This window comes from Cryptomeria japonica, chromosome 9 (genome assembly GCF_030272615.1).
Source record: "Cryptomeria japonica chromosome 9, Sugi_1.0, whole genome shotgun sequence".
Lineage (NCBI taxonomy): Eukaryota > Viridiplantae > Streptophyta > Pinopsida > Cupressales > Cupressaceae > Cryptomeria > Cryptomeria japonica.
The window spans coordinates 139,308,091-139,324,852 of record NC_081413.1 but is presented as its reverse complement, the minus strand read 5'-3'; the positions used below and the strand labels follow the sequence as shown (position 1 = coordinate 139,324,852).

The 16,762-nt window shown below is 32.4% G+C and overlaps 1 protein-coding gene across 10 annotated transcripts in view; it reads right to left on the bottom strand.

The window, feature by feature from the left end:
- Nucleotides 1–15,078: 15,078 nt before the first annotated feature.
- LOC131060225 (uncharacterized) overlaps nucleotides 15,079–16,762 on the bottom strand; it is a 332,812-nt gene continuing 331,128 nt past the window's right edge. For all 10 annotated transcript variants that reach the window (XM_059211028.1, XM_059211029.1, XM_057993388.2 and 7 more), the window contains 2 exons: nucleotides 15,617–15,831; nucleotides 15,079–15,477 (listed from right to left, as the gene is read on the bottom strand). In XM_059211028.1, the coding sequence (XP_059067011.1) occupies nucleotides 15,454–15,477; nucleotides 15,617–15,831 (239 nt within the window). In that variant the 3' untranslated portion in view covers nucleotides 15,079–15,453. The remainder of the gene's footprint in view (nucleotides 15,478–15,616; nucleotides 15,832–16,762) is intronic.

Here is a 16,762-nt window from a genome sequence, read left to right as displayed (position 1 = left end):
AATTAAAATTTGGGACATAAGGACCCAAAATAGATAAAGGAAATGATGGAAGAATAGTTTTGGAAATATGTTTAGATAGATGGTTGAAATAAGTTCAAAGATGTGTGCCTTTGTTTATCTTTGTTATGGATCATTTGAGGTGATGGATTGGTGGATTGAAGGGATGGAGAGTTTGACTTTGGAATGAAAGGACCTAAAATGGATTTGGAGGATGAAAGGATTCCTTGATCTTGATCTTGACTTGGAGTAGGATAATTTGAGTTTTTGCCTTTCTCTTAATTTTGAATTAGATTAGTGAAGGAGATGGAAGGGATATCATGCTCTTGCTTAGGAGGTGGATGTTGAATGAGACTCTGCTCTTGAGATAAAAGGGGATCATCGTGGATGGAATACCAAAATATTAGGGGATCATCATAAGATTCTTGATAGGTGGGATCTTGATAAAAAATGGGATTAGATTGGAGAGCCATGATATCTTGATCTTGATTTAGGCTAGGACTCATTTCCTTTGAATAAGCTTCTTCTTTTTCAAACGGAAAGGGATGGTCACATGAGTGATCAAAGTTTCAGTTTGGATAGGTTGGTGTTGTTGACTTGATGGATACTTTGTTTCGGAATCTCAAGCTTACTAAGTCGAATAGAGGGTTTGTTCGATAGGACTCTATGACAAAGCACATCAAATGATATGGATAAAGTCTCTTGATATGGAAACTTGATTTGACTAACTTGAATACCTAGCTAGGTATTGTTGTCGTTGAGATAGCTGGATGATAAACTCTTGATCACTTGGTTTGATACTCCCCTAATCTTGTTGGATGCAAGTCTTGCCTAAAGATAGTTGAAAAGTTAATAACCACCTCAAAAGGTGATTTGTTGGATTTGTAAACTTCTCCACTCTATGTTTCCTTTGTTTGAACTGATTTTTTATTTTTATTTGTTTTATTGATACTTTGCAAGATGTTTGATCATTTGTGACAAGAATACATAGCACACATGAAGACAATGGTCATCCTAATGCTAAACATTTAGAGTAAGTTATTTGAGGATGTGTTCAAATCCTTGATATTTTCACTGGTTTGGATACAAATGAGACACACCAAGTAGACTATTTATTCAAGGGTCATCAACAATATCATAGCCCACAACTCGATACTCCTTCAGCTCAAACAACCTTGTCACCCCCTAAGGGGTGCACATTTTTTTGCCTTTTCCCAGAAATTAACCCAAAGTGGGTTTCTCCTCAATTGGGTAGCTATCTTGGGAGATGTACGGTGAATGATCTTGGGGGCAAATTTTTCCCCACCCTTGCACTATGATATTGCTAATGTATGGCAACTGACTTGACTCAAAATTTCTACTTCTATGGTTCGTAGTAAAGGTTCCATTCGACACGACAAATCATAAACTCAATTAAGAGGCTTCCCAACCTTTAGAACAAAGGCTTTTCACATCTCTCAAGGATACTAGGGGAAGGCTATCAAATACACACTTTCATTGGAGGGGATTTTCATCAGCCTCCACATTTGATTATAGTGGGTTGATCAACTTGGCTTTAGTCGTTGCCCACTTGGGTCGTACCCTTCTCACTAGCTCCCTCAAGACTTCAGGAAGATAGACCCTATAAAGGTTCTAAATGCTTGAAAGTAAATAAAGCATGAAAAGAATGGGTTTGGATTTTTGATCACCCAATTAAGGGGAGAGCATATACCAACCACTCAAGACAAAGTATACAATGTTCTTTTTAGCCTTCAAAGCAATGATTATCTAAGTCCTAATTGGAGATGTTGATCCAATCAAACATGGTATTCTTTTTAGTTCCTCATAGCAATAATTTTCTAAACTAGGAATTGGAAATCCCGATCAACAAAATGAAAATCATTGCAATAAATAAAGTTAATTGATTTGCAAAAGGGACAAGTTGATTGTTCTTTTTAACTTGCAAATAAAGATGTTGATTGTGAATTTTACCTTTGCAAGAAAATAAAAGATTTCTTTTTAAGCCCAAATGAAAGATTGATTTTTTGTTCCTAACTCGCAAGAAAATGAAGGTTTGATTTTGTGATTCTTTTTAACCCTTGCAAGTGATGTTCTTTTTAAGCCCAAAAACAAGTTTGATTTATTTTAAGAATACCAAAACGAAATGTGAAGTTTTTTTTACCAAAAAGGAAATGTGAGTTCTTTTTATCCAACTTTGAAAAAAAGCTAGAAAGAAAACAAAATCCTATTTTAAACTACTCCAACCTGCAAGAATTTATTAGAAACCTACAAAAAGAGAGTGAGTGAAAATCTTAATCACTAGGTGGGCTAGACAAGCCTAATTTTCCCAATGAATTACAATTTTTCTGCCTCGGTAACAAATGTGTTAAATCGTACAGTGTATGTGCTAAAACGTACTGCAAACGCGCTAAAAGACTGTGTAAATGTGCTAAACTGTTAGAGACCCAAAAAAAGGCAAACATACAAACACGCTAAAATAGACAGTGTATGCGCTACTATGTACTGTAAATTGGCTAGACTAATTGATAAATGTGCTAAAAAAATGGATAAACGCGCTAGAACAGTGGACAAATGTGCTAAAGCGTACAATGTATGTGCTAAAAGAGTCTTGAAACTTTTGTTGACCGGACCTGCACAAAAACGTTAAAATTTTGATGAAATCAGGGGTCTAGCCCCACGATGGGCGCCAAAAATGTATGCTCAAATCTTTGCACCTACAAAAGAGACACAAACAACACAAACACACCAATTTGCATTAGAGATCAAAATCAACAAAGCATGTTAGTTAATCTAAACCTCTCAAAATCATCTCATTGTCATCTATCTCCAAGGATCTTCAAGATTCAAGGTGGTCCTCACTTGGAAGAGCACTCGATCTTTAAGATGACAACCTAAAGAATGAGATTTGAATGATGAACTAGAATCCAAATGGATGCAACTAAGATCCTAGTGATTAGATTAAAAACTATCGATATGATAGATGATGTAAGATGGAGGTGTATTTCCAAATTGAAAGATTAAGTGATGTAATTAAGCTAAGATGAAGATGAGAATGCTATGGAATTGATATGAAATTAAGCTAAATGATTGATCTAAAACATGATATAATCTAACTATGATGCAATTAGGATGGCCTAAATGCTTGAGAGAGGCACAATGAGAGTTCCTTGATAACCTAAAAAAATAACTATAACATGGATGCATAAAAGTGGATTGATAGATTGTAGAAATGGGCTCTATTTATAGAGAAAATAGAGAAATGGATCGTTGAGATTGAGCAATCTTAACAAGGGCTAGGATTGAAAGTTATCAATCCATGAGGGGGATTCAATCCAATCTCAAGTTGACAAATGTCACCTTGAGATGGCTTGAGAGGATGCTAAGCAACCATTAGATGCTAAGTAAGCATTAGGGATAACTTCAAGATATGACATCATTGGATAATTCTATTATCCAAGGGAGCATGTTATTGTCCAAGAGGTAAACTCTTGTGCAAAGTTGAGGGATGGCTAAAGGGACAACCATCATATCAAATTCGCTAGAATTACCACAATTAGGCTTTCCACATTTAAAAAACTTTGCATCATCTCTCTTGGGGTTTCCTCTTTTGTGTATAACTAAAGGATCTGTTGTCATTTATTGTAAATCTACGGAGGAGTGTTTTGAAATACATTGGCATTCCTATTGTCTCTCCAAGGAGGTAGTCTATAGCCATGATCTTGTGTGTAGAGGGGACATTTTGCAAGTCCCTTAACATATACCATGGTTTTATCTGTCTCTATTGCATCCATGGTTTAAATGACAATGAGGTTCATGGTTCGTTTTATTAGCTGATAGGCTATTTCATAGTGGGGCAAAGCCCCACCAAAAAACTATCTCACGTTGGAATCTCTGTCGGAATTTTTTGGCGTTGTCGAGATGCAGTTTTCCATGCGCAATCGAAATGTTGTCTCAGACAGGATGAATTATCTTCAACGTTAAATCATCTACTTCGGAAGAAAAGTATCGATCCATTTTTGCTGCTGATAATCTGCTTAAGGTTTGTGAATTGCTTCTCGAAGATTATTCTTGACCTTTCTCTATACAGTCCGCATTTAAGTTGCGTGCAAACATATTTCCATGAAAATACCTCACACTTTCACTCTTTTCAGTCTCCTTATAGCTTGCTAGAAATCTTGCAGATTTTTTCGTGTTCAAAGGAAACGTTAGACACCAGGCTTTTCAATGAAGAGTTGGAGTTTACAGAAGAATTTAGATCAGATGTCTCACAGGTGGAGAAATAATAAAGCGCCAGTTACATACATGCATAGGCCATAACTAGGAAAAATAGACCTTTCAGCCAAACTGTGATTTCCCCAAAAAATGTTTGCCTCAATATATGATTTTTCGCCCATATAGCCAAGCAAGTTAACTGTCCATTTACTCTGAATATAAATTTATGTCAAGATTGTTTGATTTAGATTTTTATTTCTTCTATAATCTATATTAAACAAGAAGCAGAACGATTTTAGGGGCATAAAAAACCGTTCAACAGAGACTTTTGGCTTAACGAAAACATTTCTATAGAGAATTAAATTTAAAAATTGAAGGTTTGCTTTTAAGACAAGCATGTTTTTGTCTAATTGTGGTATTTGTAGCGAATTTATTTTTTTTAAAGTTTGAAGGCTTTGTCAAGAAGATAGACATGTTTTTGACTGAACTTATAAAGAAAAAGTGTACATAAGTGAAGCAAAAGGAATCTAACAATTCAACTTGCTTACAAATTTATAAACCTTTTAATATTCACCAATATTTCAATAAAAGTATATCAAAATATAAATGTATTTTTAATATGTTAAATTAAATATCAATTTAAAAGAGTCTATCTAGAGGTGAATTTTATGGTTCTTTATGTCTCTATCAAAAACTATGTCTTGCGAGTCCACCATCATAAAGGATGGGGCCAAAATCATTTTTTTGTGACTCTATCAAGAACTACTAGGTCTTGCGAGTGCAAGACTCCACCATCGTAAAGGATGGGGCCAAAATCATTTTTTTGTGACTCTATCAAGAACTACGTCTTGCGAGTGCAAGACTCCACCATCATAAAGGATGGGACCAAAATCATTTTTTTGATGAATTTGATAGAAGCTATAAATTTTTCTATAAATATTATTAAATCCACCGTAAAAGAATATTAATATAAAATGATAGTTGGAATTTTCACATGAAATAATTTAAAATTATATTGTCCATTGCCCCCAAAGAAAAATCAACTAGATAATTCAAAGGAAGAATAAAAAAACACCTTTGCACATGTCATTTTGATTTTACTAGAATACTAGCACTTGCACCAAAAGGAGGTGCAAGGGTTATGCCGATAGAAAAATATTTGTAAGCTAATATATTAGAGAGTACAATTCTACTTGTGTTATTATTGACATACACACGTTTTATATTGGAGATTTGATTTAAAATTTTCAATGTTTTCATTTAAAAATCAATATCAAATGACATTCACAAAAGACATAAAGAAATGATTATCTTGTAAATTGAATTAACAAATCTATTTAGAAGACTAAGAATAAACATGGTTACTTGTGGCATGTGACCTAAATTGTTGTAGTTTTAAAATGATTTGATTTCAGTAGGAGGAAAACTAGAGCTATTATTTCAATTCCAACGATATGATTATAATTTTAGGGTTGTAATGAGAATAATGTGAATTCTTCCTAAAGTAAGATAAAATGAAAAAAATAAAATAAATTGAAGTCATCATTTAAAATTGTTTGGAATAGTCAACAATTAGATCAACCTTAAAATGCTATTTCACTAAATAGTTGCTCTCCTCCCGTGTTGTAAAGACTTGAAAGGGAGCCTTGTAGTCATGAAAGTTTAAGATATTGGTGTCCATGATACAATAAGTAAAATAATGGTTTAGTTATTTTCAAGAAAAGTCTTTAAAAGTCTTTAACCAAAACTTCAAAATATTTTACTTATTTATTTTAAATTAACGTCTATCTAAACTAAACATATTAAACAAACATCTATTAACACAAGTATCTATTCAAACTAACCACAATCATTTATAAAATGTTATTTATTTGTATTTTTTTTTAGATTACAATTTTACAATATTATTATTGTGAAGGATGAATGTAAAAAAGAAGGAAGATTTTCAAGTTGGATATTTTAAAGGCCTATGGTAGCTAGGATTCTTGGAAAAAAATTGTTTGATGTTTTTAGGAAGTTCAGCTTTAAGAAAAAAATGATTTAGTTGATCCATGAATGTGTTTTCACCAAAATTCTCCAATAAGATTTGTTTAGAAGTGGAGGAGAACTTAGATATAGATATCTTATTTCTCCCTATATCTTCATAATTCTAGAGCTAGAGTACTTGCTCTAAATATTTTTAAATTGATTTCTTCTTATTTGTTGTGCATGGTGTCAAATCAACCACTACTACTAATCTTTCATCACAACAACAATTTATGCATGATATCATATTGTTTGGTGGATCCTTTTTGGTTGAAGCACAAATGTGAAAGGATATTTTGAATAAGTATGCTTCAATCTTGGGTCAACATATTGATTATGAAAAAATGCTTTACTTATTTAATATAGGATCTCCTTTACAACAAAAAGTTGTTGATGTTTTGGGTTGTTTTAGAGAAAATTTGCTAGCTACTTATTTGTGTTTGCCACTTTTATTTCTTTGGACTTGATGGAAGAAAAGAAAAGATTAGCTTTGATAATTTAGGATGTTTTTTGTAAGCCAAATGGTATGGTAGATTAAGATTGAGAAAAAAAGTTAAATAATTAACAAGACACTAATGGCCAAGGTGAGTTGGGGAATGGTTAAGGAAAATACATGGAATGGACAATTACAATGAGAGCTAAATATCTTCAAGATAGATATTTACCCATTTTTTAAATCCCTCCAATTTTTTCTAAGAGATCTACCATTTTAGAACAATATACCCAAGACAGGGGACTATTGCATAAATGCAATCATTGTAAAGACAAGATTCGATTTTGGGATGATGAGTGGATGGGTCATAGCCCTCTCTATTCTAGTCAAATTTTTCCTCAACCTAAACATCTTTCAATTTTTTTTGGGATCTTCTTAGAGGGTTATGTTGTTAAGGATGGTATTAACATTAAATGGAGAAACTTCCAAGATATTTTTATTGATAGTAGACTACCTATTGTTATTTCAGATGATTTTTAAAATTTATTAGTTATTTCCATTTACCTACTCATATAAGGGAAGACAAGGCCTTTTGGGCTCCTCATCTCATTGGGAACTACATAATGGCAACTGTTTAATCCTTGCTTCTTTATCTTTCTAGGCCTGGAAGAAAGTTAAAAATAAAAAATCTGGAACCATAACTTAATCATGAAAATCAACCTCTTTTGGTAAACAACTGCACACATCAAATTCTAAGTTAAGATAATTTATTGAAAAGAGGCTTTCAATAGGTGTTCTGTATGGTATTCTCAAGAGGAAAAGGTGGATCGTATTTTCTTTCAATGTATCTTTTCTAGAAACATTTACTACGATGTGTATCTTAAATTTAAAATTAATTTGGTTATGCTTCATGATATGAACACCTTTGAAGATAGTTGGGTTTTTCCTTCGTAGTATTTAATAATGAAGGAATTTTGGCACTAGACTCGCTTCTTTCTTTTGACTACATGAATTTCTCATCGTTTTCATTCATCTAATTTGGAATTTAAACCATTTTGACAGAATTAATGAAGTGATATAAGTTGTTGGAAGTAGTTAGGTCTAAATATAAAATCAACAGTTTCTCCATTACACGTGATGAATAGTATGTGTATTCTCATTGACACAATCTAGCACAATCAAATTAAAAAAAATGTGGCTACTAATTGAAAACATGTTTTATGATTTTATTGCAGTGTTCCCACAAAATATGCTTCTTAACATTTGTTTCTCTAATTTATTGTGTAAGACTATAAAAGATACATTATTATTTTCTATGGGACTCGAATAAAATATAAAATTCAAGCTTCATGTATATCTTGTTTATTTAAGGTTGATGCCTTCATTATTTTTTGGTATCTACATTGCATAAGATTTTATCATGTGGTTTCTTTCTTATTATTGTACGTACTTTTGGCTTTGTATTTGGTGTAATAATACTAATCCCAAATAAAAAATGTGAGAAATTATATAACATAATTTCTTTAACTATATTTGATGCATAATTAATCCTTGCACGTGTCCTCTAATTGATGTTGCCAGATGCTTATTTTATATAGCTTAGAATAATTAATTAACTGAAGTCCTACTAATGTGTCAAGTTTAAACTAAATCACATTCACCAATTAATGTTTGGTAGTTATTCACAAACAATGCCTTGCTAAGTATTTATATAAATGAATTTTAAATTGCTTCTAAAAATTCAGTAGTCAACATAAATCAGTCTTCAAATGATTGATCTAAAAAGATATTTTAAAGGTTTACCATTAGAGTTTATCTATGTGCCTTACCTTATGTAAAACACTTTACCAACATTAACTACCATTATCAACCAACTTCAATACATTTAAGCCTCAACCATTGGGTTGAATAAAATATAGACCTAGACATTTAAGAAGGTTTGGGGGGTTGCCGGTTCATCGAGAGTTTATTTTCTTGCAATGCTGCCCTTTTTGGTTAATCTCTCTAACTGGTTTCTATAGTTATTTGAGAGCGTTTACATTAGATTTTCTATTGGTGTTTGCTCAAACATTAGCCTAAAAGCCTGTAAATAATCATCGCCAACCCTAAAACAAATAACCCGCTATTAAGATCAAATACAAGGAAAAAAATGCAATATTCAGACACTTGATGGATCCGAGAGCAATACCCATGACAAAGTTTTTTCCAAAATGGAGAAAAAATTTGGGAACCCAAAACACTTACAAACTGCTTCCTTGTGAGAAGTTGTTGGTCATAATTTAATCCAACTTAAGGTTAGCCTGATCAGAGAATGGTGAGTGCACATTATTATAATTTGAATGTGTAATTCAAATTATTATATTTAAATCTTTATATTTTATCATTAAAATATATTGTTTTAATTTACTCTATATTTAATAAAAGATTATAATTTTTATAGTTACATTTAATATTTTATTTAAACATTTTACAACTGTGATCATAAATGTGAAAATGAAGAAATTAATTATGTTATTTATTTACAACTCAACAATAAATATATGCAATTTGATATTTGATTTTGAGTAGGATTAGTAAAACCTTTTCAATCTTCACAATTAAATTCAAGTTTTGAAAGTTTTTTGTTTAAGACAAACCCTAATCTGTAAAATATAGGATACGTTTCTTAAAAGAATTTATGGCTCATTTTATTAACCTTTTCACTCACCTACACAATGGAACACAAAGATTGTAAAGGAGAAAAAATAGGGGATGATATAGAAATAAAGAAAAATAATCTTATCTATGTATCAAACAAAATAAAAGTAAAAAGGATAAAGAGGAAGAAGAAAATGATGTCAAATTACATAACATCTAGGAGAATATTATTGTTGTAGAGTTGGTGTGCTCACATGGAGGAACCAAGGCCAAAGGAAATAAAGAGAATAAAATATAATATGGGTAATCTGGAAGAATTTTTGATGCATCAATATATAATTATCAACATGCACCTATGTACATCATCATGAAGGTTTGAATGTATCATATTTAAAATTATTATTGTAAATAACATAAAATGAAGCTCATAGTGAAAACAATAGATTGAAAGGTTATCTACAAAAGGGTGCATTAAAATTTGCATACCTGAACTTAATATAATGAGAGTATATGTAGGTACTAGACTCTTATTTTTTTCCTAATAATTGTGTGTACAATACGTCCCATTGTTGCATATCAATGAAAGGAGAATGTGAGTTCTATTCATAGTCCCTTTGTTGGTTTAATGTTGGATATAGCTGTAAAAGTTAAGCCCTATCATTTTTTTATTGATATCAAATTCAAGATGTGAGTAGTCCTAATATCAATACTTCTTCTAAGCATACTACTTCTTGTGTGACCATGCCAATATTTATACATTAAATTTAACCTTTTCCCAAATTTATAAAGATATAAATTACTATTGATGTAACCATTGCACCTCATTTGAGTGCAAGCGCTAGTTTTTTTTAACTTGGAAACTCCTTGATGGACAATCATTTGTTTCATGATCATCCCACTCACTACATAGTCCACAATAAAAATTGAAGCTTTTGTGGTATTGTTGAAGATTCTCAACGCAGCGACCCTCTTTTCACGTTGTGCTTTTGGACAATCATTCCTCATGTGGTGTGGCCCTCCCTTGAATAGTATGAACAACATATGTTTTTTTTTCCCTTTGGTTGTTTCTTATTTTGTTATTATCTCTTGACGCAATGTTAATTGTTTGATTGCCAACTACATATTATCTAGTGCATCATTTTCTTTCTCTTTATCTACTCTTGTCTAGGGCTATGCCTCCATGTGGAAGGCCAAGGTTACTGCACCCAAGTAAGTGAAAAAGATTCTTCCGTCTAGTGCTTGCCCCCTTTTTTTTAGTCAATGGTTCTTCTAACTTGTAGGAGACTTTTTTGAATCTTTTTTCATAGTCCTTGATAGCTTCTCCTTTCTTTGATACCAAATATTACTTTTTGCTTACACTCTTAGATGGTACTTCTAGAGTATCAAAATTTTCTGTTTTTTTTTTTTTAACATCTTCCCAATCTTTGTCGTGTTTTGGATATGCCTTCCTATACCAATCTGGTGCATCATTTCTTAGAGATCTGACAAAGTCAAATAACAGACTAATCTTCATCAACTCCTTTTCTCTACCATAATTATTCCAATATAAAGATGTGTTCAACAACTTCAATATTATCTTTATTGAATACTTGAGAGTTTGATTGAAGGCTCCATAGTGTGTTTGGCTACTTTTACTTTGTATTGGGATTCTGCCACTTTCTTTTTCTTCTTCTTAGTACTTACTACCACATACTTATTTTTGTCCATCTTTATCCCTTGCTTAGTCTCAAAGTATTCTTCTCTTAGAATCTCTTCAAAACCTACTATAAATTGCTCTTGTAGATTCTTATGTTCTTCTTGCAAGGTTTGCGAATGGAAATTTTTTTAATTTTATATGGCATAGGGGATGGGTATTGATCCACGAGTTGTGCCTCTTCATAATACCATTTCATATATGGCGACGCCCTTTTATTTGTCAATGTCAATTGATTAGTTATTGTTAACAAGTCCTTTCCCAAATTAAACATGACTTTTTTTTTCTCTTTTTTTTCTTAGCTTCCTTACACTTTTAACCACAATTGCTTCAAATAATCCCCTTTAATAAATAATATTTTCTTCAAGGTTTGTAGGAACTCTTGAAATCTTTCATTTAATTTGATAAGTTTGATTTCATTAGTGGAGTTTTGATTAAATGTAGTAGTACTAGAACCTCATCACTTCCACATCCATCTACCAATAACTTTTTGGATACCCCATAATCTTTTATTCTTCGTTCCAAATTTGTCAAACTCTCAATTGCTCCCTTTGGATGAGAGGTCATTTGTTATGATTTCTTCCATTAATCTTCTCCAATTACCTTTTTCCCCTCTTTTTGCTAGCACCCACATTGACATGCTCAGTAGCACTTACATTAGCACACTAACTCTCCCTCTTCTTCACATTCTTCATTATTTTGTGATGTCTTTCGTTTGTTTCAATATTATGCCTTTGTCTCCTTTCTTCTATTGTGTTTTGTCTTGCCATGTTAATTTTTTTTGTCAAATTAATTTCTTCTCTAATTTTTCTAGTTTTCTTGTAATCTCCTTTCGTCATGGATGCTTGTGATTTGGTGTTAATTACTCCTTTTATTTCATGTCATGGTACTTATTTTGTATCTATCTTGATAGGTTGTATCTTTTCAATGATTTCTTTTTGAGATCTCCGCCCTCTCCAATCTTCATCCCCTGGATGCCTAACTCCCTCTCACAAGGTTGACACCAAGGAGATAGTGTTGCAAAGTATAAGAAAATTTTCATCTTCCTCTCTAGCATCCTAACTAAATTAGAAATTAAGTTTTGCGTCCTGATCTCCTATGTACTACCTAACCAAAGTACCAATGATGGAACCAATTTTAGTAAGAAAAATGGGGGATAAAAAATTGGAGTTATGTGCACCAAGTATTCTCTATGAGTTGTACTTATACCCCAAACTTGGTAGTAGAAAAGAGATCACAATGTACAATGTGGAATTCAACAAATTATAGAACTTATGAACACTATTCAACATTTAAATAGCATTCATAACATACTATATACCCATTGGTCAATATTCAAATATTAATGTCATATTACATTCCCATTATTCTATCATATAGATCTCTTATTCATTTTATTCTTTCTACTATTACATGTTCCTTCTTCTACATCTCTCTCTTTCTTATCTTTACATTACATTCTATTCTTGTCTATACATATATATTCTTGATGGGACATGTTCCTCATGATTTATTAGTCTTCTTGGGGATAACTTGCCGACTAGGAGCTCTACAACCCTCTTACATTGTTTGCCTACTTTGTGTTTGTGCTTTGCCATTTTCCCTGCTAATAATTGGTATTGAATGTTATAGAGCCAACACTTGATGTCAATTTGTGATCATCTTTTGTAATTGGATTAAATTGAAAGCTTACTCTTAATGAATAGTCATGAGATAAAATGAGATCAAAGATCTCATACAAAAGAACAAGACATTTTTTCTCTCATTGGTGTACAAACTACAAAGCCTTCGGTTCCCAAAAAAAGATGCATAGATAGGGTAATCATGAATGAACCCTCAAAGTTTAGGTCTGGGTCTAGGGATGGCCTTCATATTGGGACATTACCACTTTCAAGTGTAATCATATAAGTGGTGGGGCATAGAGTTGTCACCAACATGGTGATTGTAGAAGATATGAAGTTTGTAATTATAAGCTAGATGGAAGATGTTCAGTTGATTAAATTGTTAGTTGTAGTGAATTAAATTCTAAAAATAATTAGTCATTTTTTGGTAACTCATGGGTACCCCACGACCCAACCTAACGCCCAACTTGCTTTACCTTGGGCTTAATACCAAGTTGAGGTCAAGAAGGGATGAGTTGAGGTGAGACTTATCCCCTAGGAAGGTCCACAATCACTTGCTAACCACAAGCATCAATTAAGCCCAAGCCTCAAAGTTGAACCTAAAACTAATTGGGAGCAAACCCACCACCCAAGACAACTTTGCTATTCATGCAAGGCTTAAAAAGAATTTGTCATAACTGAAAAATGAATTTTTACATAATTGATGAGAAAATATGCAATTTTTAGGTCTTCTTGGTGTAAACCACTCTGCAATGAACTTTATCACATTGCAAATTTTGTTTTACTTAGTTTGAAACAAGTTTGCTAGTGAAAAGTGGGCACAATGTTTATATACTAAGACCACCATAGAAATGCATGTTTCAATCTGGTCTTTTAACAAAAATGATCATAGATTTAATCTTGTTTCATTCCATGTGTTCATTTTAGTAGTGTATTATGTATGATATTTTATTTAGTTGTAGCTTTGTGTTTCATTTTTCAATCTAGCTACCTATGGTATTCTTTGATAATTCATGTAGTCTAGTAATCCTCTTGTATATTTCTAACAAGCAAGGGACTGCAATGAGTTGCGTATGATGGCATAAATAAAACCATTAGAGCCATTTATGATGGGGTTGAAGGCAAGTGCCATCCCATATGAAAAATCATTAACCTACAATGACACCATTAACTTCATAACCTTTTACATGTAATTACATCTTTCTTGATGTCAACATTACAATTATACTTGTCACTGACGATGTTTTGTGTCGTCTCTACAAAATTATAAAACAAATAGAAGCTAATTGTCAAGTTAGAATGAAGGTTGTCTTTAAGACTGCAAGTTAACCTATATCATGAGATATATGTAAGGCAACTAATACAATATTGCAACTAGGTAAAGTTTTAGTAGGTTTGTACTTCAAAAAAAAATGCATTTATTAAGTTATTGTTAAACGATGAAATTGATTCCTTTGCTTTTTGATTTCTAATTTCAAATACATGATTGAAAGGTTTGGTGTTAAAATGTCAATGCTTCAAAGGACTGACATAAATCCCTTAAGCCAACCATGCAACACTTGTGTGAACACACTAGAATATATTTAAGCACATATAATCCAAGAGGCACCATAGATTGTCCATACAGAAGTTGAATGACCTTGTCGATATTCATTACAGCCTTTGCCTCAATTACAAGAATATCCTAGCACTAGTTTATCCCTTATCATATTAAAGGAGGTTAATCAACAATTGAATTGCACCACCACAAATAAATATCTTATCTTCACTCAGGATGAGCACAAATTGATTGATTAAGTTGACCTTGAGTTAAAGACGCAATGCCCACAACCAAAGGAGAGAGCATGTGCAACATTTTTGGATGATGTTGGCACATACAAATATTACAGTGTCCCCAACATCAAATACCGATTTGAAATGAAAGCACAAGACCCACCATAGAGTTATTGGCATTGAATTGAATAATGTAGGTTTAGGTTCTTCTAATTATAATTGTACATCCAATTTTTTTTTTGTGACATAGATATCACAATCCACGAGTTTAGTACACCTAAAACACTTTCTTTAAAAAAAGTTGTTTTCTTAATTCGAATCCACTTTTGTATTTATTTACTAAAATACTTGTGTATTTGATCAAAATAGCTTGTAATTGATTAGTTAATTATATATTTAAGTTGATTTCTGAAAGGTGCATAGAAAAAAGTTTAAATCATTTAAAAATCTATATATTTCACTGTTTTTTTAATTTTCCCATTCTAAGTGCCAATTTTAAGTCCACGTCAGAAATCTGCCAGCAGAATCTATGCCCAGTCGAAGTTTGGTCACTATGGCATACATTTTGCACCATCTCTGAACCTATAGAACTCTGGAAACTACAAATTCACGACTTCATAATTTAAACTTACAAATTTCACTCATAGGAATTTCTGCAAAGAGCTTGAATGCCAATGCAACGTTACTTAAAATAAATGAATAACTTATATAACTTAAAATACAAGGGTACTGTGATTACAAATTTCATCACAACATCTTCTACAGGTATCACAATTGTACATATCACTGAGTACACATATAAAACACAAAAGCTGGAATAAGTTGCTTGCTGAAAAAAGAACGAACTGCGTTACTCCCATTCTGATCTCAGCAAAATGTGTGCATAAATAGTGGCAATAAGTTAAGACTGGATACTTGATAAACATTATTTTCAGCAGACGACTCCCAACTCCCTACATTCCATCTGTATGATTGCATCTGCAACTTGCAGTAGAGATGTACACCAATTTTTGAACGTCCAAATAATTGTAAATACGAGCTCCACATGTATAGAATTTACATTAAATGTCTCTTTTTGACAAACTCTGCATGGTCAGCAGGAATCAGAATTCAAATTCAGTGATAGCATGATTAGAAGCTCAGCTTAAACTATGTATCACAAAGCCATTTGCATGACTAGATCATGTACTACACAGATTTAGTGCAAACTGAAGAGAAACTCACCTTAAATAATAGATCACGAGCAAGAGTCTCCCATGGAAGAGAAATTGACATCAGACAACATCTTAAAGGCAACATTTCGGTTTCTGGTTTCTTAGCAGCTGCTGCAGCAACATAGGCTTGCTTTGCGACACGAAAAATAGTTCCTATACCCATTTTGAAACTCCCTTTTGATATCTGAACTGGTGACAAAGGCCCAGTCTCCTGTTCACTTTGATCTGTATAGACAAACCATTGTGGTCGGGTCCAATTTTATAAAATATGTTTTTCCTTCTGGAAACTATTAAAATGATATTCTTCCAAAATTAAGAACAAGATATCATAGGCATCAAGTTTCAATAATTTGGAAAGGCCAATTTGCTTTAAATCTGTGATGCAGAAGGAATGTTCAATATCAACAATACAGAAAACATTACAGACTAAAAGGAAATTCTTGTGTGGTCATGCCTGATACTAAAGCAAAATTCCAGAATGTAAGTTTTTGTAGAGCACACCTTAAGTATGCATGGAGAAGCAGACAACATATAGACAAAGAAGCTTCAATGCTTTAATACTGTGCAGCCTGCAATTTTGTATTCTAAGTACAGGCACCCATTCACATACAGGTATTTGTCTCATGAATTATGGTTTTGGATATCATCATAAAAGGCAGATCAGCACTAAAATATAAGAAGCATAGTAAACCAGGATATGATAAAAGAGAATATAAAATAAATCTCAAGTACGTCATTCATTCATTGTCTTAAAGCTTTGGCTTCTTCCCTCCGCACACTGTTTCCTATTCAGGCAGAGACCTGCACTTATTTGGATGTGATTGTGATAGGAATTCTGAATAGCTTGTACTATTGACTGCACGCTATTGCATAGCATACCAATTTTGTTTCTATTCACGTGACTACCAAGTAAATACATGATAAATATGTTATATTTACAGATTGAATATAATATAAGAATATGAATGAATGTAGTAATATTTATATGTCAATCAAGGATGTACCCCATCAAAGTGAGAAATCATCTCTTAGTGCATGCGCACGCATGTCCATATATAAACATATATATTAATTACCAGTGACAATAACTAATATTTTTAATATACGAAATAGAGAAGTCAAAATATTTTGTAGTGCTATTTTTAAAATGCCTTAC